Source organism: Pempheris klunzingeri, chromosome 4, assembly GCF_042242105.1.
Source record: "Pempheris klunzingeri isolate RE-2024b chromosome 4, fPemKlu1.hap1, whole genome shotgun sequence".
NCBI classification, from domain to species: Eukaryota; Metazoa; Chordata; class Actinopteri; order Acropomatiformes; family Pempheridae; genus Pempheris; species Pempheris klunzingeri.
The window spans coordinates 8,275,074-8,302,897 of record NC_092015.1 but is presented as its reverse complement, the minus strand read 5'-3'; the positions used below and the strand labels follow the sequence as shown (position 1 = coordinate 8,302,897).

The following is a 27,824-nucleotide window of genomic DNA, read 5'->3' as shown; positions in this document are numbered from 1 at the left end:
ATGTATTCACTCCTCTTGTAAGCTTCCTTTTTTGTTTACAATATTGAATCAAAGGGGATTTGGCGTGAATTTTTTGACACTAAGCAGCAGAAAAATGCTACCACTCCAAATAACCACCACACAATCACCAATTTACCACAACAAATACAACTATCTATTCATTGCATCTCAGAAGTCTTAATTTAAATGGGACAAAACATGAAATAAAAATGGGCATGATTTGTATGGCGTGCGTGCGTGCGTGCGTGCGTACGTTACGTGTGTTTCTGTGGTACAGCCCACGCGGATCGGTCGCTATGGAGAGCAGCTCCCCACGAGCGCGAGGCAGCCAGAGAGGAGCGAGGAGCGAGGAGTAGCGGGTCACACACACGGGAGCCATGGAGGAGACATCATCGCTCACTCTGCCACTTTTACCATCACTTCTCATCGTGTTCGGACTCACCTGTGAGTTAACGCTGCTTCTGTCTTTATTTCATTTTTCTGCCCGGACTGACGTTACTTTTTAGGGCCACTGAGAGAAGTTGCTGCGGAGTCTCTGCCGCGAAGTGACCGATTCAAAACGCCACAAACCGGCTGCTCCTCGTTGTGTTGAAGTGGGGCTGTGCTCCGTTCAAAGCCAGCTAGCTTTGTTTAAGCTAACGGTGGGTAGTTATCCTGACATTACGGCGGTGGGAAAGTAACGTTAACGCTAGCCGCTGGCGTCAGTTAGCTAAACCTTGTCTGAATACAACTTCATTAACGGCACCAACTACAGTTTTTGCTAACTTAAACCACAAAGAGAAACTACCAATTACACACTAGCTGACTCAATTAGATTTGCAGTCAAAGTGGCTCCACTCGGGACGGGAGATAACTTAAAGCGCAGCACAGATTTTTGGGGGTATTTCTGCGCACATTTCCCAGCTAGCGTTACTTCCCATCACGACTTAGCTCACATTACTGAAGGGAAATGCCGGCTGCTTTCTCTCCCACTCTGATAGAAACTCATTGAGGAGCAGCAGCGGCGAGTCGTGGTGTGCAGAAATAGAAACGAATTGGTATGTAATGGAGTGTACCGGGTGTCACTTAATGGTGAGCAAAGAGGAGCCCCTTTGTGTTTTCCAAGTATTTGGATTCAGATGGGGGATGAAGGTTTTTTTGGTACAGAGGAGAAGAGAGGCAGCGCAGACCTCTGAGGGGTGGCAGGGGAAATGAAGACATATTTCAGGGGAGGCACTGCAGTCGCAGAGTCTCTGGAAGTATTGACCTGCAGTTGGGCTGCATGCCAGCCAGAGCACCTTCCAGTCATTATACTGTCCCGAGGAGTGCAGCTGGGGAGCTCTGCTGTATCCCGGTCCTGAGCTGGGATTACACTACATGACAGGCCTCCTAGGACAAAAGAAGAGACAAACTCAGATGGATGCTAAAGTAAATACTGCCCAGGAATGCACCATTTGTTTTTTGTTTAATGTGAGGGTCGTAAAAGCTCTGATATGCCACTAGCAGGTCCTTAAAGGGACCATAAAACCGTCCCTGCATTGCTAACTGTATTTGTGTGTGATGGCTGTAACTAATTATCATTTTTGTTGATTAAACCTCTGATTATTTTCCCAATTAATCAATAATCTCCTAATGTATAAAACATCAGAAAATGCTGGTAAATGTCCAGAGCCCAAAGAGATGCCTCCAAATGTCTTGTTTGGTCTGACCAACAGGCTTAAAAGACATGAAGATATTCAGTTCACAATCATTGAAGATTAAGGAAAACAACAAATATTCACGTTTAAGCTGGAACCAGAGAATTATTTAGATTTTTAAATTTTTTTTACTTTAGAAAAAGACTCAAAGCAATTATTTCATTATTAAAAGGTTGCCAATTAAGTTCCTCATATCGATATGTGACAGTTTAAGGTATTCAGTTGTGATACATGGGGAAATACTCATGTTTTACCGAAATACCAATACCGATATATCTGCGATAAGATAACACTGGCTGATCTGTTGGCCTGGCAGATTCTTCTGTCAAGGTCTAGTTTGTAGTGTCTCTTCAGCTGTCATCGTCATCTCCGGCACACACACACACACACACACACACTTGCAACACATACTTTTCCAGAGTCGTCTTCATACCATACTTTTTCTGTCTGCACCCACAAAACATTGGTTCATAAATCAACACAGGGAACTGATAAACAATGAGCTGTTGCAAACTAAGCTGATTAGCCTCCAAACGTGCTGTGTGGCGTTGTGTGTGTGTGCAGGCTTTTCAGTCCAACTAGTCACCTTGGCAGCCACATTAGCTGATTATTAACATAGCCAGTGAAAGGTTAGTTTTGGTGTTGTGTTTCGAAGAGAAAGACGTGCTGGTTTTTGACTCTCACTAACATATGGTTGGAGCCCATGTGGCCGAGCCACACTGTTGTGTGTTTAGCAGAGCACAAGTGTGCAGGGGGGCTTGGTGACAAGAACAGTGTTGATGCCAGTTTCCTTCACTGTGTCATCTTCAGGTTCCCTGTGGTGTAGACGGGAGTTGTGAGGAGGGGATTTATTCAAGGCGTGGCTACAGGCTGTGAGGTCTATAATTGAAGACCGTAGTTTTGAGGTCTGTTCTCTTGGGGCCACATGATTCATAATCTAAATAAATAATGTAGTAATGGAGCCACCTAAATTACAGACTCAATACAGAAATAGATTTGAAAAAGCAGTGCACTTACTGAGCAGATTTGGTCCATATAGAGCTTAATGTTCTTCAGTGGTTATTAATTGACCTACCAAGAAAGTAGGTTTGTCCTTGAAAATAGCTACAGCTTACAGCTCCTGTCACCACGTCATAGGGCCGATCAGGTCAAAAAGTCTTCTGGGACCTTTTTGTTTTGAGGAGGTTAGTGGATAATAGAGCTACAACGACTTGTCAATTAACTGATCAGTCAATGGACAGAAAACTAACTTGTAACTAGTGTGATAATCAACCAATCTTTTGAAGTCATTTTGTCAAGCAAATATTCCACAAATTTGATATTTTTTCAGGTTCTCAAATGTGAAAATTTGCAGATTTTCTCGGTTTTTGCAATACAATAAATGGAATAATTTTGGGTTCTGGACTATTTTTTGGACAAACCAAGACATTTGATGACCTCACCTTGGGCTCTAGGTGATTGTAATGGACATAATTCGTTAGATGCAGCCCTTTTAGAAAAAGTAATGCCATTGTCAGTATGAACATTAAATTTGTGTTCATAGATGTAGAGACACAGTTTCGTGCCATCCTTGCTGGCTTTTCTGTGAAATTACAACAAGAAAGCTTTTGTGACATTGGATTTTACTTGATTCATTTTTAATTTTTCCAGTCAGTCCTCTCCAAACGATGATTGGTTAAGTTTAAGCATGACTTAATAGAGTAGGCCCACTTTTTATCCACTGACTGAATATGTCTGCAGATGCCAACCTTTTGCTGACGCCTGGCATTAATTATCCACACTAGTTATTTGGTATTGGAATTATATGCAAGAAAGGTCTTTAAATTGAGTTTGATCATGTTGATGCACATCTGTGGGTCGCAGCTGTAGCATTCATCTGATCCTCTCATTCAGTCTTAAATCTCAGTCGTGAAGCAGCAGACTGAAAACTCCTAATCACATTAAATGCATGCAGTGTTTTCTTTTTGAAGGAGGGCCATCAGCAGATGAGTTGGCTGCTTTATTGTGGCACATGGAGGCAGTGTGTGGGGTTCAGGGAGCAGGCTGTGGTCACCAGCCTCTGTTGACTCCACCCTTTGCTTCCTCATCCCCGACAGATGTGACTGACTGTCAAAGGCTTTGTATGGGAAGCTGCTCCCTGGTGGTCCATTAGTAAATTCAGAGCTTTAACCCCCAGTTTTAGCTTATCCCCGGCTTAATTACACTCACCCCACTGCTTTCACAAGTTAATTTAGGTCTGCCTGCGCTAACCTGAATTACCCTAATTAAAGATACTTTATATTATATGTTATAATAGGGGCTCTGAAGATGGCACCATGTCCCATTCATTTCAATTATAGTTACTCACTTAACACATCTTCTCTTTATTGATATTCAGTATATTTCTTATTGTCAACAAATCACATGAAAAGACAAAACCAGCAATTAATTATCTCTACTAATAGGTACTGTCAGTGTAGGCCAAGCATGATGTGGTGGAGTGACATGTACCTACATTACAATGACTGCGGCCATTGAAGGTTATTCTGAGTCAATCCCACGTACACAATGCTGGAGCCATAAATACTAGCCAGCTCACCAACAAACGCAGCGCACATTTACTGCTGTTTGAGTAACCTATGCTAAAAACAACAATGCACAAGGCTTTTAGGAAATATCTTTTAAAGCTTTTAACGATTTATATCTTCTGTAGGAGTGACTGGGCTTGGGGCAGAGTGCCATGACATTGAGAAACAGACCAACTCATTGTCGAATTTGGTCTTTTCGTGGGATTTAATGATAATGACACAAATATAGAATCACGCCAGCCTCAACCTTTAACCCAACAGTCTGGTTTTGCGATCTAATCTTGGGGCTTATGTTGGCATTTATAGTTTTGTGTCTACTTCCTCTCCGGGCCAACATTGGGAGTTACCAGTATGGATGGGTAATTAGCCATTCAAAATTGGGAGGAAAAGGGGAAACGTGCAAAAAATACATAGCAAATGCTAATATTAGGAATGTTTTTTTCCACTGTGCGTTAGCTAGCATGTCTTGTCTATTGAACAAATCTTGGATTGACAGGACTTGACTCTTTGAATCACTGAGTCATAGGAAACTGCACAGTAAAAATGGCTTCCAGATATTTCCACGGTTAATTACCTACTGTGAATGAACAGAGGGAAACCTTTTAAACCGTTTTTTTCCCTGCTGTTTTCAGAAGTCAGGGTTTTTCCCTGAAAGAACAGATCACAGTATGTGACTGAGGGTCGGGTCACTCAGATACTCTGTGGCTTGACGGTTCATATTAAAGAGGTATACATGCTGGATATGCACAGTCAGCAGTTGAATCCCCCAAGGAGAGGAGTGGCCGGGGTTATGGGAAACAGGTGTGGCTGCTTTTCACCACTCTGTCTTGTTTGTTTCACTCATTCAGCTGTCAGGTGGCTCTGATGTTTGGGATGAGCACACAGTCGGCTATATGCACTGACACACCCCCTACCACCCAAGTGGGAGATTATTAACACCCACCAGTCAAATACTGGGAAGTGCTGATTCTAGCCAGTTGTGTTATCTTATTTGCTTGTGCACGAGGAAAGGTGAGTATTCTGCAGCTAATAGAAGGAATCTCTTGTTTTTCCGACTATGTTTTCAGCACACCTGCAGCTTCGATCCCTCTGTATCACACACACTAACATGCTCAGTCTGAGGTCTCTAGCACTGTTTATCTCGTGTCCAAACCTGTGATATGAGTTAAGAATAAAAACAGACATTTGGCTCAATATATCTGGAAAATTTCAGCAAAGTCGCTCAACCACTATTCTGGCTTCCTCTGACCTTCTCCTGCAAAGTTAATCTGGCATTCGATCTATCTGTTTTGTATTATCAGCAAACATTGATAATCTGTGACATACAGCTGAATTTAGCAGTGAAAACACAGAACATTATTGGACTTACTATCCCAGCACCACAGGTCCAAAACCATCAGTGAGCAGGAAAAATTCACTGCATGCATTATTTACAATAATGGACGTGTGCATGAGTGACAGACCAAAACAGTTTCTTGTAGAACTGAAGGGAACAGTTTTAACATTCCTGCTTTTCAGTCAGGATCACTCACATCATTTGAAGCAGACCGCCTGTGACAAAACTAATCGGATATGACGCCATTTTATCACACTGGAGATTTTACCATTTTATCAGAACTTTAGTCCAACTTTTCTATGTTTCAGCACCCACCCACTGCCCTCACTGTGTGTGCGATAACATCAGACACTGAAAACTGAGGGAAAGAAAGAGCTCTCCCTTACCTCAGAGTTTCCTGATTTGGCTTGCTGAGCAGCCCTAGTCCTTGATGCAGATATATTGCGGTAATGGCTTGAATAGGATTTTGCACAACTATATCCCCTGCTGGTTGTCAGCCAAATTATTCTGTATTCCCCTGCCATCCTTGCTACACCCCACATGTCCACCTTACCCCTGTATACTTAAGTTTCACGCTTCAGTTTTAAGTTGCTGATGCTGTCTTCTTTTTCAGATAGACTGCAAGGCTGAATACAGGCCCCCTCTTTGATTAAAGCTGTAGCAAGGAAAACAAAATAGACTGCAGTCTATGTTACCGTTTAAAATTGATGAAGGAAGGTGGAACATGTGTTGTATTTCTTCAATAGCTTAGCTGCTCTGTCACACAGGAGAAGAGTCATAGATTAGTGCTCACTGCTGACAAACATGATAGTTCAATGTGGTTGCTATTTTTTGCCTCTACTTGGATTGCGAAAAGGATCATAACAAAACTAGTGGCCAGTTCTATTTAGGGCTTGAAAACAATGTTAGAAATCACATTTTCCACAGATTTCATTGCAGTTTAAGGAGGAGGGCATCACATGTTTACTTACTCTACAACCCAGAGCTGTTGGACCAACAGTAAACGGGGTGCTACTGCCTTTATGTGCTAAAAATATTTTACAGCTTCATATTATGGTAACACTATGTCAGAGCAGACGTGTAACCTGAATCCCAGAGAAAACACACTTGGATGTTGTCTTACTGACATTTTTTTTTGTCTTTTCGCAAATTGAATGTGTATGGATTTTCCAAGAGGGGGGTGTGTAGCACATTGCAAAGAGGGGTGTTGTCACTATACCCCCTGAAATTGAAGCCTAGACATAGTTGGACAGGAAGTAGGGCAACATACAGGCTTCACACAAAGTTTCGAAGGTTTGGAAAATGCTTGAGTTTTGCTGACATGGTTTTAACATTTGGAAAAGGCATAAATCCAAATGTACTCCTTGAACAGTGATTTTCACTATAATTTGGTCTTTTCAACTACACAATCACTCATGTAAACCCTGGCAAGTATTAAAAAGTCATGATCCAAACATGCAATCAAAGTTAATGTGAACAGCTGGCAAAATAAACTGACAATATACATTGCTTGTTGTGGGTATAAAGGACTAATGCAAATTTTATATTTACACAATGTGATGATAAAGGCTTAGAGAATCTGTACATTTTTGGTTTAGGTGCCTAGAAAATCCCTGAAAAGTGCTTGAATTGTACTGGAAAAGCTAAATGAACCTTGAATATAATGCCATCATAGAGAGAGCAGTTGACTAAATGTTTTGCATTGGCATGCTATATTTTTGTCTCTCTGTGAGATCACTGTAGCTCTTTTTTTTTTTTTTTTACATTTTGTCCCAAGTGACGTAGGCACCGAAATCTCCTTGTTCCCACTGTTCAAAGTGGGTGGTAAGTGTGTATCAAGAGTATCGCTCTAATCTGTTGCAGAAACAGGGTGAGAATATGTGCCGGGAAAAGTGGGTGTGCCGGGAAAATGAACTCCCTCTGACCAGGGTAGTGCTGCTGAAATGCCACACTGACCAAACTACTTACTGTTTTTATTGACCACTGGATGCACACAGTACAGAGGCAGGTTTTTGTTGGACTGCTTTACTTCCTCCCCTGTTGTGAGCTGGTGATTGCTGACATGTGCAGTGATGCTGATTGCTCAAGTCCAAAGCAACTTCCTCTGTCGAAGTATTTTTCTGTTTGTTCATTTCTAGAGACTATATTAGAGGAATGAGTTGCATCCAATCTTGGTTTGTTTGGGACACTGAAATGAAAAATGGAAAAACCCTAGGAAGTAAACAGCTTACTGCAGATATTAATTGAATTATTTGAATTATAGATGAAATGACAAATAATGATTCACTGTTGCCTCTTTTCACTGCTGCTATTCCACAAAAGACTGGAGAAAATTACATATTAAACATAGCAAATGACTTCCAGGCCCCATCAGAGGACATAAATAAGATGAGATGCTTGCTGGGCAGGTCTAGCACTTAAAACGAGCCCTGACCATTTTCCTTCTACCAATAAAAAGGGCTGTAAATATGTTCAGGTAGCAATTTTTTAACTGAAGATTGTTTGCTTTTAGTTTTTCATGTATCTTGCAGGATAAAACAGTTTAATTATGTATTAAAATAGCAGTGTGTTATTCATCACCCACCAGTATTCATAGCTCCATCTATGTTACACATAAACATATTACTATACAAATCTATGCATGCACATTCCCAGGTAATACCAGCTCATTGTGTATAGCCTCCATGTGGCAGTCTCAAACATCATGTAGAAACCTTGAAGAGAAAAACAATGCATGTTGCTGCTGATTGTTGGCAGGAACAAGCGTCACACAAAAAAAAATCTAAAACTGGACAATCATGGGAATCATTTTAAAGAAAAACAGTCGAATTCCCTCCTGGGTCTCTTTGGCATGTGGGAAACTATGTTTCCATTATGTTAGATCAGCCTAATGAAAGTACAGTAGCCCATTTAGACCCACTCAAGGGCAGTGGAGTCTGTGATTAGTACACAGCCCATTCTCTCTTCTTTGCACAGCACCACCCACCACCACCACCACCACTCAACAAGGGCCTGATCTATTTCTGTCCTAATGAATGAAAATTGAGCTTGGATTTTTAACATTATTTATCAGGAAATTACAGTATTTTTCAAAGCACAGTGAAATGTAAGTGTGGTGAAAACAGCACGTGTCTCAAGCTGTCTGTATGGTTCATGGCTGGGTTTACACTTGTGCATTGTTAAGGAGACTGCAATGAGGAAAAGGATATTGTGTATATGTGTCTTCACATGAGGAATGGGAGCCCACGGATGCAGTCAGAGTCGAGAAAATGCCAGTTTTGATTATATGAGTCCACCATAAACGTTACCTATTATCATCAGACGTTAATGTGGAGGGTTGGAACTCCAATTATCACTTGGTAGCCTGTCTCTGCTGTCTTTGCTTGGCTTGATGGTAGGTTTCAGTGAACGCTGTGAATAATTTACTCAAATCAATTAAACAGATACTAGGCCAACCATGAAAAGCCACTTGTTCTGAAATTATAGACGCATCAGTTGTCTTTGCGTGATGTCCTGCTAATTGTTTTATGAAATAGATGTCTAAACATTCATTCGTGGCTGTCAACTTCTGAGACAAGATGAACGTTTTTTGAGAACACTCAGCTATTTGTAAAAGGACAAGCTGTAGGGATGCTCTTAATGAGTTGGCAAACCCTGACATGAATAACATTTCTACTTCAGTGCAAACTTCAACACTACTGTGGAGGGATGGTGAATGCAGTGCGGTCTCTATTAGCATCAGCATGCTATGGATGATCTACACATAAGCTCTAATTGTAAAAAGAGAATCCCATTGTAGCCTCTCTCCTTAAAAACAAAACCTCCAAAATTAACACAGCAGACTGAGAAATGCCTTTCCTTGCCTTCTGTGTCAGTCTGTTACTTTTCTGATTGTCCTTTCTGTTCAGAAATTGTTTTATAATACAGTTTCTACCTCCATGGGAAAATAACACTCCTGCCTACTTGTGGGTCCATGGCACTGTGTGCACATACTGAAATGCCTCAAACCCCCACAACAAACAATAACAAATCCCACACACTAAGGCAGGATGCTGTAGGAGTGTTTGTGTTGCTTTGATACACAGTGGCAGACATTGTCCTTCACAAGTCCTACTGCATAGCTGTAGTTGACTCTAATAGGTTGTAACCTATCGCGACACTTTGTATGTCACCATATTGATCTCTTTCTTTTAAGCATGGATCTTTAATCAAATGTGACCTGGACGAGAAGGGCACATAAGTCCACATTGCTATGGGGGAGCAATGAGAAAAAGGTTTTCAAGAGGACAGTGACATGTGAAAAGAGGCCCGCCTGCCCCTTTTTAAAGGCCTGTCAGCCTCTGTTTGTCTCCACCATGAATTAGTCCACTGAAAAAGCCTCACACCCTCACAGGATACAATGCTAGGAAGGAAGGGGGTAGATTAGAGCTGGTGTTGGGACTAATGTTTTCTTCACACTGCACAAATATTTCTTACGATAAAGACACGCTATAAAAAAGGCAATTCACCACTTAGCCTATCCTGTCTCTAACTGAGTGAGACAAAGTTATAGGCCTCACAGAAATAAAGCAAAGGTCTGGGGGCCTGTGTTAGGCATATAGGCATTGTCTGATGCTTTTTTTCCCCTGGTCACCTCTTTAGAGAGTAACAATACCAAACAAATGGCTCCACTCTGCCTATTGACTTCTTTGAGTTTGCAGTGTTTAAAGGCACAGATGACAGCCAGAAAATGCAGGCCCCAGTGGAAGATTTATTAATAAGATTCCCAAGGTTTTGCTTCCTCAGGTTTCTTCCATTTATTTATATTTAAACCCTCAAACTCCCAAGCCACTGGTAGAGGACCCAAGCTTGAGGAAGACACACCACCACTCATGAGGGGGTTGTTGTGGGCTTAATGATTACACTCAGTGGCCAGTTTATTAGGCACACCTAGCTAAACTAATGCAGTCTAATACAGCAATGCAGCAGTAACTCCTTCCTCCATGAAGGTTATAATGTTCAGTTTTCAGAAGTGTAGATTCAGTGGTGTAGACACAGAGGTGTTTCTGTTATTTAACCTACCCTCCTTGATGTAAATGAGGTGGACAAAAGTCATATATTAATCCATATTCAGAGTCATTAGGGTGCTGTATTGTGTGAGGTTGGCAGAGTATTTTTGTACTTAATTGCTCTTAACAGAATAATTCAGGTTTATTACTACTTCGATCTTATTTTGGTAGGTTTTGCAGTTGATTCCATTGGTTACGATTCATATTCCTCAAAGTAACTGCTGAGGTCAGGGAACACGGCAACATCCCTAAAAAGTAATTCAACAGGGTAACAAATGCCAGATGTCAGATGATCATAAAGGGTTAGTCAAACTTGGATGAGAGATACTGCACAGGCGAACAGTAAAACTGTGACCCAAACTGTCTGTTGTAAACCTCACAGTTTATTCACCAACTCCCTGGTTCACGTATGACCTTGCATGCTTACTGTAGTTGTACATGGTCACAGTTTTCCTGTGTAATGAGGGATTAAAAGGGAATAAAGTTGTAGATAATATGGCTAAACTGTAGTTTACAAGCACAGTTTACTCTAATTGTCTGACTGTGCATGTTTTTTTACCCTGTTGGACTTCATTGGACAGCAATGATGCAGCATTTCAAAATGTCAGTTATTCGTTTAGTGAACAATAGATATAAAGGGTACCAAAAAAACTCGTTTTGGAAAGAAACAAAATGAAATATTATTACATCATCAGTAACCCCATGACCTAAATACTGCTGCAGAAGTGAACTCATAATGATATGTAGACACTAAGGAGTATGCTCAAACCATCCTGTATGCTGTATTTGTTGTGCAGACGTGTGTTTGTATCAGTAGTTTTGTCCTGATTCAACAGCAAACTTGGTGGTCTGAAATACTTTGTCAGGCTGTCATTGTCTGTCATGTAATCCAAGTTTGTAGAGATGATTGACTCAGCCTAGTTACATTTTTATGTCCTAACACAGTTCACTCTGCTGTTAAGCTCTTGCCTTCTGTCTGTCTCTTTCTCTCAATAACTGCCTTATTGCTGGCTTTGTCTCCTTATTCATCCTCACTCCTCTGTATTTCTGAATACTGAACACTCAGAGTTTCCTCTTGCTTCAGTCCTAAACCACACTCCCTTCTGCACAGATCTCATGTCTGCATTCTTCTCCTGTGAGGTCTTCAGATCAGTCCCTCATGAGTGCTGTTTGACATGATAATCTATGCATGGAGTTTGTCTACATGAACATGACACATTGTCTATTTTGTTGCTGCTTGTGAATGTTTTTGGCCTTGGATCCGCCTTGTCTCACACGGTTCTGACATGCACTGCAGGCTTCACTGCAGGGATCTCTGGCCAGGAGACGGCCTCCTCCACGGAGGTCAGGGCTGAAGCTGGGTCAGGTCTGAGTAGGTGGAGATTTTGGCTCATCGAGTGGCCGACGTGGAATGTTTGAGCCGGTTGCCAGGCAGAGAGGAAGGTTTTGATTTACCATTGCGTCCTTCGAGCAGCTTGTCGCAATTAGTGATGTCAGGAGGGAAAGAAACAAATATGAAGCATTTCTTCAAAGGGCAAGCATTTCCTTCCCATGAGTTCATTCTCTCCTTGGGTTTCTCAAAGAAAAAGGGGCAAAAGTGCAGATTATTTCTCTTCGGTCAAACTAGGTTTCGTAGGCCAGGGTTCGTCCTGTTCTCTGGTGCAGGGTGTCACAGTTTGAGTTAATGAGACTAGATGTGTTGCAAAGTATCAAAACAGTGACGCTGCATAACGATGGCCAGCAAAATATAGTTTTCATGTTTATCCTATTAGAATTCTGAAACTGTGTACTGAATAAGATGAATAACCAGCCTCAGCTCTGCAGCGGTATGCCTGTTTCTTTGATGAAATAGCATGACAGCTTTGTTTAACGCACTGCTTACATTTCATTTGCCTGCAGTATTTTTGATAATATTGCGCGGTGCTCTAGTTTGCGAGCCCTGGCTGTGTTCTTCATGGTCGCAGCTAGCAGTGCCAAGTTTCCCCACTCTCCTCCTGGCTGTAGGTATCCCATGCAGAGGCCATCTGTCTCTCCTCCCCTAATGGTAAGGGTGGAGTCCTCTTTAAGCACTTCCCCCCTTTCTCTCCCTCCTTTTCTACTCACTCCCAAATGCTTACTGTAAAACAAACAGAGCATAGCATGGATGGAGTCTTGTTTCTTTGTATGCTTTGACAGGCCTGAAAGCTGACACACTGAGATAGACAAACTACGTACGGTAGCAGTTGGGGTGTCGTGTCAGGTAGCTGTAGTATGTAGAGCATGTTAGGGAGAAGCCTGGTCTGAGACACGTGTCTGCGTGCATCAAAGCAATGTCACACATGCCAAGTATGTTAGTTTACTACACATACAACTGGTGCTGCAGGAGGATTTTTATCAGCCTGCCATCTATATTCTTGTAGCACTTGTAGATATATATTGCAAATATTTATCTTGCTGTCAGGTTCTTGTCATGGCAGTATCATTTTGTTATATTTGTCGTGCAAAGCGACTCTTAAACTAGTAAGGTGACAACAAACAGCTGTCGTGTCAGCTCAAATGACCATACAGCTCTGACCCTGATTCTCCCCCACACCAGTGCACCCAGAGGACTCCAGCAGATGCAGTGCAAACGCAGGGTAACACATGTACTGCAAAGCGCAGTGTAGCTGAGTGGGCTTTTTTTAGACGTGGTCGTGATTCATAGGTGGGAAAATATGTAACGTGATCCCTAAATTATCTTGGAGAAATGGAATAATAATCTAACGTGACTTTCCCATGTGACTGACGAATAAGTTAAATACCTTAGGTTAATAGGTTAAAAGTCTTAACAGATTGGTAAGGCAGGAAACACAAGGAAATATTTTGGAAATGTGGGTCAGCAGAGAAAAAAACAAACAGGAAAGCCAAGTATTATCGCACAGCATGAAACTTCACAACACAATGCAACATACATTTAGGACTCAGCAGCAAAATGCCTGACTCTTACACACATGGTCACACTCTTATTCCTTATTTTGGAAGAGAGAAAACTCTCTCTCTCTCTGTGTGTGTGTGTGTGTGTGTGTGTGTGTGTGTGTGTGTGTGTGTGTGTGTGTGTGTGTGTGTGTGTGTGTGTGTGTGTGTGTGTGTGTGTGTGTGTGTGTGTGTGTGTGTGTGTGTGTGTGTGTGTGTGTGTGTGTGTGTGTGTGTGTGTGTGATCACTAAAATTACAGGGGACGTAATGGAGCACGGGGAGCCTCAGCCTCCTTTGGCTTTACTCCTCACAAACCAAGATAGCATTGCTGTGGCTTACCACTCACATTCATGCCAAAGACTCAAAATACCAGCCAGTGGACCACTTTTATAAGCTTTACTCCATACACATCCGAGACTAGGTACAAAGTAGAAATTTATGGCTCCCAAATATAGATTACTCCAACTGCAACCATGTCAGTGAAACTGAGACATACTGTTTGAATATTGTGAATGAAATCAACTTTTTACATTTTATCTATAAACAAACATTTTCACAAGTTTTAGTTTGGATCTACTTGAAAACATGTAAGCTTGGGCTTACATGTTTCTGTCAGTGACTCATTTGTGTGATTATGCTCACAAAAACTGAGTCTAGGATGAATTTTGTTTTCCATTCAGACCTTATAGCCATAGCCTGTAATTTAGGATTTATTTCCGGTAAGTTTTCCAAGATACTGCATTCATTCCCACCAAGTCGGTTGTTCTTTTGCTGCAGCACAGTAGCATGTCTTAACTGTGACATGCAGATTACTGTCCATACAGTTTATGCATTATGAACACAAAGTCACTCTTTTCTGTGATGGTTTCTCAAAGTGTAATATTTTTACTGTGACCACACAAGTGTCTGTTGTCACATGCTCATCTTGTCTTGGATTTGTTTCAGGAATTACAGCATTCAAATGGCAAAACCAAGTTTACATTTTGCACTAGTTTACAGTAATTCATAAAAAAAACTGTGGTGGGCTTCAGTCAAATTAAGGGCCTCATAAAAAGAGGGGATAAAACCATCAAGTTGCTTGTTTTGTTTGATCTTCTTCCAGAGTTTTTTTTTTTTTTTTCTTTCCTGCTTAAAAGGTGCTGTGGTGATTAGCAAGAGGGACAGTCTGAGTGTCCTGCGGTGAAAGTGTGTTGCTTATTAAGAGGCAAAGGAAAGCACTCAGAGTAACAGATCAAGTCTGGTCTTTTTTTCTGCAACCCAAGGAAAAAACATGTCTGAAACAAATGATGGCCGTTAATGAGACTATGGGAAGACGAGTAATGTTGATGCATGAGGGGAATGAATACATGAAATGATGTACGGCAGCTTGTTTAAAACCAATCAAGAATTTAATCCAAGTCTTTCTACTGCCTTGATATATGGATCAAAATTTGAGCTGGAAATGAGGAAACTGTGTATCAGGATGGGTGGCAACACCACATGCAAAAAGTCACGACTGTTTATGTCAATGTAATCACACATGAGCGATGCTGAGGTGCATCTCAGTACAGGTAGATGTGCAGTACCATGTTGGTATATGCTCATGTGCTGTTTCCCAGTGTTAACACTGATCAGTACTTCAGAAAAGCAGCAGTTTCTCCACATTAGCACCCTGGATTGACACATCGCAGCTCCTGCACTTTGAGGTCTAATCTTGTCTGGTGATAGCACGTCTCACCCTGTGGTGTTGTAGCTGTCACAGTAAACTAGGAAAAACGTAGTGTTTGACAAATTGAATCTAGATTTGAATTCACAGACAATTTTCTTCCACCGCTAGACACCAGAGAACAAAAACTGTAATCTCTGAATCCAATGCAGTGACGGCGTCGTGAGCAATGTATTTTACCATTTAATTAAAAGTTGCAACAGTGCTGTGTTGCTGTTCCAGGAATCTATTTATCTGACTCTTATCTCCATCCTTTTCTCTCCGCAGGTGTGAGCTGTAACCAGGTGGTTGCTCCTGAGAAAGTGAATGCAGTGTTGGGGAAGAACATCACACTGAGCTGCAGAATAGAGGTGGGCTCCAACCTCAGTCTCACACAGAGCTCCTGGGAACGTCGTCTTCCTTCAGGCACCATTACCTTGGCAGTGTTCAACCCCGAATTGGGAATCTCCATCTCTCAAGATTATGCCAAGCGCATCTCGTTTGTTTCCCCCTCTGTACGAGATGCTACCATTTCTATTGAAGGAGCCAGCTTCGCAGACATTGGATCCTACACCTGCAAAGTTGCCACATTTCCTCTGGGCAATACACAAGCTTCAACCTTTGTTAATGTATTAGGTAAAGTAGAGCTCTGTCATTTCCTGTTTTCATTGCGAGTGCCTTTTCATGCTGTTCTTAAATCTCACTTTTCAAAGCAGGAATTTGTTGGCCGTGATTAAGCAAAGCATAGGTGACCACTAAGTGTTTGCCCTGGAGATCTGAACTTCTCCCTGAAGCTACATAGTTTTTTAAATTACTACCTGGGCAGAGGTCACGTAAACTTAAATCCCTGTAGGAATCTGCAGCTGTGTAGAAGCTGCTGCAGTGTGGTCCTGCTCAAACCACTCACCCCAGTGTCACTCACTGTGAAAAGCTGCTATATCAAGTTAAAATTAATTTCATAAGGCCACACAAAGTGGACACATTAAAATTTGGAATATGCAGGCTCTCCTCATGGAGCAGCCAGAGTGTAAACAGAGTGCAGAAAGTCCCAACTTGATGGAACAAGCTGCATGCAACAACAATTTAATTGCAGGGTGCGATACAGAGTCACTCTCTTGACATTCATTTGCATTTAACCAAACTGTATGAAAAAGGTTAGCATGTAGTGCTGGTCTTAAAAGTACAATGCGCAGCCATGTCCCTCATGGCAATGAGTATTGTTGTCAGTTCTGCTCTCTTTAACCTTTGTTACTAATTATGAAATCAGACTCCAGACTGAGTAATTGGCATTTGTAAGCTCTCACATGCACTGGAGGAGAAACAGATGACAGACTTGGCAATCTGCAGTGTAAAAAATATATAATGAAAGATACTTTTGGGTATCTGCAAACTTCTGTATGGTGAGGCTATCTGCCTTTCCTTGATAACCCCCCAAAAAACATGGCTACAGAATATAATTAAGACCAAAAAAATCAATAAGAAATGTACAATGCTCTATCAAAAACACAATATGCCAAGATCTATTCATTTATTACTACTCATATGAATAGGAAACACATTTTAATTTACATTTTAATGCATATTCTCATTAGCATTGTCTTTTTTTCATTGTGTACATACAGAAGTTTATTGTTTACATACATATTCCACACTGTACGGACATGTAACCTCTCTGAGGAGCATCAACAATGAACTTTCTCTGTGGTCAGCGTATGCTTGAAGCCCTAAATGGGTAGCTGGATTGCACTCAGGCTGAGCTGAGGGTAGGAGATTGCACTGTAGGCAGTAGTTTCACGTCTCCCTCCTGAGACTGAAGGAGGCGCTGATGATGACTAATGAGTGGTACATTAAATGGTGCTGTGACAGCCACAGTGTCTGGGACCTCAAAGAGTACAACTACACCTTGCTGTTCTCTCTGAACAGCTTCTCAGCCACGTTTTTTGCTCACACAAACACAAATGCATGCTTAGGCCTACTGCAGAATTCAGTTGTAATTAGGGTAAATTATGGAGTAAATGTATGCTCTTCACACTTTGATACATGCCATGTGGGAATTAGTTTATCCCATAGGGTATTTTTCACAATTACAAGAAAGTCAGCGTTGAAGAGTGGCTTCCTCATCTCTGCCTTGCTTAGTTTTGTTGTTTTTTCAAAAGGCTGTTTTGAGAAAAGACAAGGTGGCTGTACACCAGCGACTGTGTAGTCACTGCACAACACGTCAGTGTATCGTAAATATATTCATGCTGAGCCAGAGCTTATTAACATATTGTTCTGATATACATAATATCTGGTGTATGGTGTGTATTGTATTTGTTGCAGTTTAAACATGTTTTTTCTTTTACTAAACTCAAAGATCCCAGTTTTGATCCGTGTTTATACTTTGAGGTTTATGAGAAAACACTTGACTTCATTTTCATTCCTTTCAAATGAACTAAAGTAAAGCGATGAAAAGGCTCAAATCCATGAATAATAGACCTAAGTCACGACACACATCCTAATGATTAACAGGTGCAGTGGACATTTCAAAAGTTGCACAGTCGATACCAATCTTGTCCAGTATTTAATCAGTATCATGACACCTCAACGCACCATATTTGTTTTGGCCCGACACATTCTGGCTTTCTTTTTCATCTTTGTCTGTAACTTCTCATAGACGAAGCCAAGGCATTTAAGGAACAGTTCAGCAGGAACTGTGCTCTACAGCACGTGAGCCAAATGCCCCCACCATTAAGCAATAGGAAGGAACCAGAAGAGGAAAATATGACACATAAAGCAAATGAATTAGAATGACCCTTTGTTTGAAAGTGCTGACATGTGAATGTGAGATCTAATGAAATTTAAAAACAAAACATGCATGCACATTAAGTTGGGAAGGCAGATTTTATTGATAAGCAGTGGTGGAGATCATTCTTTAACTGCATAAGCTCCAAGCATTTGAGCTCTATCCTCAAACCATGAACTGCATTCTTTTTGGTTTAAAGTTGTCTGTTCATTCATGCGGCCAGTAATACGCAAAATCAAAAAGGGTGTCATAGTGTGCTGTGGTGAGAAATGTTGAATTTCTCCTTTCAGTCTATTCCAGTAATTTCCCCCCAATTTCTGTTAAGTATGTGTCATAAAGCTATTTGTTGCTTGCATGTTCCTGTTAGCTGATAAAGAGCCAGCAGCTTACCAACAGATAATTTCATTGATGTTACTTACTTGCAATGTGTGTCTTCATTTCCACAATGAGTAATTGTTGTTTTACTACACAACTACTTGTCTCAGAAGCACCAATTTTTTGCTTCACAGCATCCAGAATCTAAAACAAAATTATGGCTGTTCATTTTAGAACTGCTATAGATCATAATGCCAATGTGACCGTTTAAATAGTAAAAATGCTAATTTATAGGTCGATGCTAAATCTCATACTCTCTGTTAAGATGCCCAAACATGATGCATGACCATTGAACATCCTGTTAATTCCCCTCTTTCCAGGGGTTCCCACTCTGACGTCAGTGTTCAGCGAGTGTATGTGTATGTGGGCGGGAAAGAGCCAATGCAGCCAGTTTGCTGAAGGGAAATCTTTAGCCTTTCCCCTATAGCATTTCCACTCATCCAAAATGTTCCCCTCCCTTCCTGACAGCAACTCCAAATTAACACGTCTCTCTGATTTAGTTAGTCCGAAGCTTCAGCCAGCTCGCCTCCCAACATAGAGCTGCTACTGTTTATAGTCAGAGGCCTGTAAGGAGGGGCAGCGTGAAGTGAGTGAAGAATGTGAGGTGGATGGCTGAGAACGGTGTCCCCACCCCTGCACTGGGTACAGGAGACGCCAGGTTATTTTTGGAAAAAAGGGGGGTGCCAGGAGTTATTTGAATTTGTTGTTGGACCTCCTGCTCGTGGGGGAGGTGTGGGGGTGGCAGATGTTAAAGGTGATGGCCTTGTCTTGTGGATTAGGTTGGTGTGTGCCCCCACGTGCCGCCTTTTAAAACTGTCACCATTGCAGTAAGTGGAACAGCTGTTACTGTTGTTTTAAGAGGAACAGAGATGGAGGAGGCGGTGCACCGCAGGACAAAGAAGCAGAAATGAACTTAAGATGGAAATTCTAGCAGTGGTACACAGAAGTGTAACCTTGTGTAACCTGTGTTGCCAGTTTGCTTCACTACCCCTCCATTGTGTCTTTTCCCCCAGCAGGCCATCTTTTGTATTCGGGCTGTCCTGTTTCCTCTTTTGTCTCGCTGAACTTTTCCCCAGTGTCATTTCTGACAGTTTGTGATTATTAAGCAGGGACCCATATGTGTATTTAGGCCAGTGCAGCATAAGTTAAACAGTTTTACTGCTTTGCAAAACAGGTAGAGGGTTGCGTTAGTCTTGTCACGTCCGTCTTGCATGGATCTGTTTTGCCTCTCTGTTGAGAAATCCTTATTCCATGTAAACCCCCAGTTATTCTCAGGAAGGCGGTATAACATTACCCCAGCTCTAAAGCATTTAGAAGTGTACAGTAACTTGGCTCCTCATCCTCCAGTACAACACAGTCAAATACAAACACACCACAGTGGGTTCTGATACTCTGCGGGTTTTTCCCCAAAATTCATGCACATACTTCGGGCACTGATAAACTTTGTTGGACCATAAGCACTTCATGTTTGACACACAACAAGAAAGACAGCTAAGTCTCCACTGCCATGATTACATATGAATAACATGGTTCATACATTTTTAATGCATATATGTGAAATGGAAGACGTCAATCTGCTCTCTCTGGCAGTTAAGTGTACTAAAGCCACTTCCTTCTGTCCATATAGTATATGATGGATATTATTTATTCATATACAGACACAAAAAGATCAATATTCATTTCGTAATATTTTCTCCACCGTGTCATTTCCTCCTCCCCCATCTCTCCATCTCTCCTCTTCGCTCTCTTTTTACACAGTTGAGCCAAAGGTCTTCGTGTCCGCCGGCCCCACAGCTCTGCTGGACGGTGGGAACGAGTCACTGGTGGCCACTTGCATAGCCGAGCGAGGCCGTCCCGCCGCTGAGGTCTTCTGGGAGACGGAGCTGTATGGGCGAAGTGAGAAGCAAAGCCAGGATGAGGCCAACGGCACCAGCACTACACATGTGCACTACATGTGGCAACCGCAGAGCTATGCCCAGGGGAAGACGCTCACCTGTGTGGTGCGCCACCCGGCTCTGCAAACGGAGTTCCGCATACCCTACATGCTAAATGTTCAGTGTAAGTGCAGAAGTATAAGACCTCCTTAATTCCTGTTTACATCTGACAGGATTAGTGAGGTGATATTCTATATTTTTCTCATCATCAACAAACTCCATGAAACCACCAAAACCAACAATGAGTTGATACCACCACTTTTACTAAGCCTTGCCTCTGTAGCCAAAGCCTGATGGTTTGTTCCTCCATGCCAAAGACCTAAATTGTTGTCCAAAACCTATTGACTGACCTGTTTATCCTCCTTTTCTAAATTTCTTCTGTAATGCATCAGGAGAAGTCCAACATTTCAAGTCCAAATTGGCTGTCCGCCGGGTACAGTGGAAAACCTCTCAAAAAAATTGCACCTTTCCCAACGTAGTGAAATGAAAAAAATGAAAGGAGCACTTAATAGTGCTGTTAGTCCTTGGGAAGCAGCTGAGACAGTTTTAGTTTTTTGGACTCACAAACAGGACAAGAAAAATGTCCATGTGTTTTGCACACTTTTTTCCACAGTAAGCCAAATCAATGCACTGGATGATGCTGAACTGGTGCTGTGGGACTGAGTTCAGCACAATGGCTACTCAGATAATTATGTAATGTTGTGCAGTTTAGTGAGATTTTAGTTATCATCATCCAGCAAGTGAATTTTGAATTTCCACTATTGTTAGTCAAAAACAGAGTGAAAAGATTTTGTCCCCAAAATTACCAAGATGAATAATTATGATCATTACATAAAGTAAAGTAATGATTATTATAGCTCTCATTGTGCAGCCCTAACAGGTACAGTATATCTTGTCAATACTAACTCTTGCTGATAACTTGATTTATGAACATCCTGCTCACTAACTTTCCTTCTCCGCCCATAAAGGGGCTATTTAAGAGTCGTCTTAATGTTATAATCATTGATGCATACTTCCATGGCGAGTACTAAGGGTTAGGCTGTGTTTGGACTGTGTGAGTGCAGGCTAATGAAGGTATTTTATGAAATATTGATTAGGCCTCAGCAGCAACACAAGTAGCAGGACGCTGCTTGGGGCAGCGGATGGAGATGCAGAAAAAAAACAAGGTTAATACAGGAAGAAAGCAGCTTTCCAACTCAATAAATCATGTCAAATGCAGAGGCAAGGGATTTTAAGTGCAAAAGAAGCACAATTTTAACTTGAACTGTGTGAAAAGGGTCAGCGGACACGATAAGCAGAGGCATCTTCCCGTGTGCTGTAATGAGTTCCTCATTTGTCCTCCAGAGAAATCAAAATGAAAAATTGGATATCTAAGTCTGTGTTTGCCATGTTTTATTACAGTGGCATGTGCTGCGCTTCATTTAGGCATCCTCCTGCCTTCCTTTGTGTTTTTTTTTTCTTTGTCACGGTGAGGCAGTAGAGTTTATTATTAGCTGCAGTACATCTACTGTCTGAGTGAGTTTGTCATTTTCTAACTTTCCACCAACCCAGGGTCATTTGTTTGTTCTCTTGGCTCTCGCTCTCCAGCAGATGCTGTACCCTGCTACAGTCCTGCACAGCGTTTGTTTTTGTCAGCGTTCGCTACTGTGCTTATAATGCACGCTTTGTTCCTTCTGGAAAAGCTCATTTGTCATCAGGATGCTGGGATCACAATGACTGATTGAGTCCTAGTCTTTTACCCTTTGAAATAAAAATAAAACAACAGCCTTAATAAAAAAATATATTGAAAAAATGTTCTCTGTAAATAATGCAGGTTCTTAAAATGATAACCTTCTGTGTATTTTGTTTTACAGTTGCACCAATGGTATCAATAATAGGAATTGACAAAAATTGGTATGTGGGTCAAGATAACGTGAAGTTCACCTGTGGTGCCAAAGCCAACCCTCCTGCCCGTCAGTTCTCGTGGGTCAGGTCAGTATTCCTGAAAACATTTGCTCCCTGGGACCACCTAATCCATGAATTGCAGTGATGTCAGTGTTTTGAGGACATAGCTTTACTGTCTCTCGTAACACAGGGCTTTGTAATAACTATAATCAAAATTCAAAAACATACATTTATACTCCTCTATTAAAACAAACAGAATGCATTATGATGCACTTTCTTTAATGCTGGCTTAAGAAGAAAAACCTCACTGTATTGAAGTGAACTTCTCATCAGAGACACTTGGTCGTTTTTTTCCAAAGCCTCTGTAGCTAATTGTGCTCTTCTAAAGGTCAGGTTTTGTTAGAAAATAACCAGCACGATCAAACTGGGAGGCAAAAGTTCTCATAACCGCTGCGAACAGCTACACTTGAGGGCAGAGTGAAAAGTCATAAAGGGTGGCAAGATCCAATCATCATTATTTGAAATTGAAATTGAATTGAAACATAACTGAACAATTCATTGAGAACTGTCCCTTGTACTTTAACTTCACACATCAAAATTTGACCTTTAAAGGGACTCAGGTACCGCTTGGTGTCGGTGTCTTTCCCCTGAAAGTCTGTCTTTCAGGACAAAATATGTCAAAACATACAATGTATTCTGTCAGAGTGTCTTGTAAATGTGGCGTCTGTTGTATCTTTTGCAGCCCTCATCGCAGAGGGCAGTCACTTGTTGAAAAGGTACCTTTAAAAGTCCTTATCAACTGCTAAGCTTGGGAAAAAAACCTTTGGTATTTGCCTTCAGGTTGTCAGTAGCTAATGTTAAATTACATAACATGTTGTGGACCATTTAAAAAAAGCCATTGTAGAATGTAAACACTAGAAGCCAGGAACTGATTGTTCCTTTTAGCTGGGACAAGGTAGCAGTTCATCATGTGTTCAAGTAAAATCTCTCTCACACACTTAGCTGGAGTATAATGAAGCTCGGCTGAACTGAACACTGGTATGTTGCACAACACAACTGTTTCTTAAATAACTAATGAGTTTATTTTTATGTGTGTTAGTTTTGTTGATCAATAGTTTAGTGACAAGCAGGCAAAAGGAAGAGTAGCTAATGAGTAACTAATATTATATCAGCTGCTATTTCGTCCAGTTGCGTAGATCTAAACTAGGCTTAAACAATCTTGTATTAAGTAGCGAAGCGATGAAGCTTCTGTCTATAAATTACCTCCAGGATAACTTTGGAGCCCGGACACTGGAGCTGTCGAATGCCCTGCTGCACCAGTCGGGAAGACTCCCTGCTATAAATAGAAGATTCATAATGGTTCGTGGATCAGAACAGCACTGGTCTGTTGGCAGCTCTTTGTCATCATCTTACTTTGAAAACTAGAAATATGGTCTCATTTGAGCTGACAGGACAAGTGAAGTCTAGACAGCCAAGCTCTTTATTTTCTTTTTTCTTCTTTCTTTTTTCTTTGCCCTGACGTTGAAACCTTGTGTTCATGCAGAAAGCTTTTCCCCTCTTCTGATGGAATCACAGTCAGCTCAAATTATCAGTCATGTGGCCTATGAATGATACAGTCAACACAACCAGCAGAACGCGACGTCACTGCAAATCGTGGAGAGGTTTTTGCAATAATATAATGATGATAAAATATAATGTAAATAATAAAATGTATAATATAAAAATTATAATGACTGTCTATGAAACATACAGTAACATAAACATAACAGCGTATGAACTTTGAGTCTTTGTATGCAGGTCTGTGTATGATGTACTGTACACGGTGAGATTTTTGTAATGTTTTATTGTTGCACAGGTTGGACGGATTGATGCCCGAAGGTGTTCATATCTCAAACAATAGCTTTGCTTTCACTCGCCCGTTGGAGCGCAACGACTCTGGAGTATACCGCTGTGAAGTGATAAACGACATCGGTCTCCGCAGTCAAGACGTAAACCTCTGGGTACAAGGTACGTTCAGACTTTTTCACTTTCTAAGTTTCAAAGTGCAAGTGGATGTTTTTTTTCATACTTAAATGTGAGCTTTAACAGCTGAGTTTAAAAGAGGAATCCGTGCCATTTGACTTCCATCATGCCTTCTGATGTAAGATTATCCTCTCAATACGATCAGCCCTCAGTTCAACACTTCTAACAGAGCTAAGCCTCCATCTAAGTGTCCCTGCCCAGATCCACTTTCACACATTCCTGGCAACAGAAAAGCACAGAGTGCAGATAAAGAGTATCGGTACCAAACGTTTCCAGTGTTGTGGTTTTGGCAACATTAGATTTCCCAGATAAGGAAGAGGGTGTTTACCCCCGCTGGTTCAGCAAAGTATGCACCCATGTAGCCTTTTACTTTGTTTTGTTTGAGGTCAGGTTTCACAGCAGGACATAGTGAAGTGTGTTCACAGATTTGCAGTACACAGAAGTATGTGCGTATTACATAAAAACTGGTGTTCAGCAGTATATTGTACTTTCAAAGCTTTTCTGTATGAAATGTGATCAGATTCTTTTGTTTAATTCAACAAACAAATTAAAACTAATAGCCAGAGAGGAGATTTTTCTGGGTCATCAAAAGGGGATTCCCTGAATTTGAATTTGTTAATCCAGTTGATTCATTGACATAAATCCATGTCAGAAAACTCAGAGGGTACTAAAATACTCCTCCATGAGTTCATTATTGTAAAGACAGGGCGTGTATCCTGAGAACTCTGCATCTCGTTTTATTTTCATTTCTCCTCTGCTCCTTTTAATCCTTTTCCAAACAAAGCAAGTGCTGCTTTTGGACGCGTACTCCACTAACACACACACACACACACACACACACACGCAATCCTTTTTGTTTCTCACTGTCGAGAGGACAGAGCTGGACAACCCCCAAAAAAGGCTGTCAGCCTCCATCTGTGTCCAGGCCTGGTTTGGAGTCGTGCTCCAAACGAAAGCACAGCTGACATCCTGTCCACGACAGACTTACACTGAGCAATTATCTTGCTTCTCTTGTCAAATATTAAGACTTGGACATGCTGCCCCTCACTCCCCTCCCCTGTGGAGATAGCCAGGTTGAGCTCAGCTATATTCCCTCCCTCTCCACGACTGCTTGGTGTAGCTGTTTCACATCCCCAGTTGTCTGTCAGCCTTGTGGTTTTTGGCTGCTCGTCTCTGCGATGATCAGCTACATGGTTGCAGATGCTCATAACCTACATGAAGTTAACGTATCACGCTGCAGGGTGGGATTAATGACAGACTAAGGAGACGATTGCCAGTATATCAGTTCACTGACCTTGATCTATCTCCACTTTCCTCTCTCATGCCTTTACTTTACCAGATCCCACAGGCTCACACGCAGTGTGTAATTGCAGGTAATTAGATTCTTACTCAGTTACACAAATTGTGGAAATCATTACAGCTCTACATGGAATCCCGTTGAGATAACTAGTACCTAAAAACCTCCCAGAGATGCAGACCTCTGTTAGTGCGCATCATATTGCTTTGTAGTCAGGCCTTTGATGTGCCTGTGCAGAGATCGACTAGTGGTATCAGGCTGCTCTTAGCCCCAGAGGCTGGAGGTCAAAATGGAGACACTTATCCTGACCTTGAGCTCCACAAAGCTCTTTCTCCATCCGACTCTGGCTGCTATCACAAACGCCAGCCACCGAAGGACAAATCAGATGCAGGAACCTCACATCGATCACAGAGCATTTCATCTTCTCACATGACTTCCCCACAGCAGGCTTTAGAAAGAAAGGGGGGAGCGCCAATCACGCTCACTCAGATGCTCATGAGTGCATGTCCTCTGTCCTCCTATCCCTCTCTGTCTTTCTCAGAGCACACACACACACACACAATGACATGAAACACTTAACCTTTTTCTGCCCCTCTCATTTCCCTCCTTTTTGCTCTACAGCACAGCTTTCAACAGATTCTTCAGTCTCAGGAGAGGCATGTCTCTGCTCCGACACCGCATTGTGTTATAAATTAATCTAAAAACCTTTCACGGTTGCTTTACAGAACATAAAGTGTGGTCTTTCTCCCCGTTGTTTTTATGACTGCTCAGTCCATCTGCCATCCCTCCTCTCTGTTTAAATCTCTTCATCACATGTTCACTCTGCAGATCCTCCACCCACCACAGCCGCCCCCAGCACCACTGCATCCCTCCTCCACGACACCTCTGGAACTGGCACTGCTGCAGACCAGCAGAGCGCCCTCTTCAGCTCCCCGACGCTGGCCTCCTTACCTGACAGCAGCCTGGGCACCATAGTGGGCGGGGCTGTAGGTGGAGTTTTATTCCTGATTCTCTTGCTGATCCTTGGCGGGGCCTGCTTCATGCGACAACGCAGGACCTTCAGAGGAGACTACTACACCAAACAGTACCTGGGACCCTCCGACATGCAGAAGGAGTCTCAGCTGGATGTGCTGCAGCCGCACGAGCTGCAGGAGGTCTACGGGGACAAGACGAGCAAAGGCAGCCAGGAGCTGAAACCCAAACTGGGTGGAGACATCATTTACCCCGACTATACCCCTGAGCGCAAAGATAGGGATGACTGGGCTGACAGGGGGGATGCCCACAGGGGCCTCAAGGAGGGAAATTACTACCCAGATCACTACAACACCCAAAACATGCACCCCTGCGGGCCTCCTGTGCACAACCCCATTGTGAACAACGGCTCCCCCTACCTCCCGGAGGACTGCTATGACAATGGCACAGACAGCGACTATGTGTCCCACATGGACGGATCTGTGATCTCACGCAGGGAGTGGTATGTTTGAGCGAAGGAAAAAAAACAGACAAATGACTGAGAATAATTTAACAAGTGACAGATATAAATATCATTAAAGGTTGCGTCATTTCACTTAAAGGATGAATACAATTTCTCAGCTCAGTTTACAATGAGCTCTTTGAACAATTCTGCTCTGCCTTGATTGTAACCACTTAACCTTAAGGACGTGTATGCGGATTGTATTACACTTTTGTAGCTTTTCAAGAAGCTACAAATGAGCTGGAACGCCCCGGTGTTATGGTCTGTGTGGGCTTAAGAGGCTTTGGCGTACAGTGAAGTTTCAACTGATGTGAATGAGGTTTTGTATTCTGCTTGTTTGTGTTTGCACCTGTCTTTAAAACAGGTCACAGGTCAGGTGTTCAGACCCTTGTTAGTGAAGTATTTATATCCCCGACTGACTGAGCTCTGCTCCCATAAAACCTCACAACTTCTGTGGCATTTTGAAAGTGGTCTCCTATTTGCTCACAGCGTTTTCATACAGGTGAAATGTTTATCATGGCTGCAACCAGTATTTAAAGCAAATTATATTGCATGATATTTTTAAAAACAAAATGTATCATCAAGTTAAAGGGAAGGTTTGTCAGTCACATGATTAAAAGGGAGACTTACACAGGCATTGTACTGAGGGAAAAAAACTCACTAACACTAGTGCATTACAAAAACAAAAACACTGCCCCTTGTAAAACTCTGGTTACGTTTTTCAGTGGCTTTTGCAAACTTTGAATGTCATCTGTAAATTATTCATGAGATGTTGTTGGTGAAGATGACAACAGAGTAAAAGAGGTCACTCCC

The 27,824-nt window shown here is 41.9% G+C and overlaps 2 protein-coding genes across 2 annotated transcripts in view; both read left to right on the top strand.

Moving 5' to 3' along the window:
- LOC139200340 (diablo IAP-binding mitochondrial protein-like) overlaps positions 1-27,824 on the top strand; it is a 379,202-nt gene that overhangs the window by 9,675 nt on the left and 341,703 nt on the right. The window lies entirely within an intron of this gene.
- nectin3a (nectin cell adhesion molecule 3a) lies at positions 346-27,824 on the top strand. The gene is made up of 6 exons (XM_070829656.1): positions 346-444; positions 15,532-15,879; positions 20,159-20,458; positions 22,188-22,305; positions 24,074-24,225; positions 26,366-27,824. The coding sequence occupies exons 1-6, from the start codon at positions 378-380 to the stop codon at positions 27,019-27,021; spliced, it is 1,641 nt and encodes a 546-aa protein (XP_070685757.1). The 5' UTR covers positions 346-377; the 3' UTR covers positions 27,022-27,824.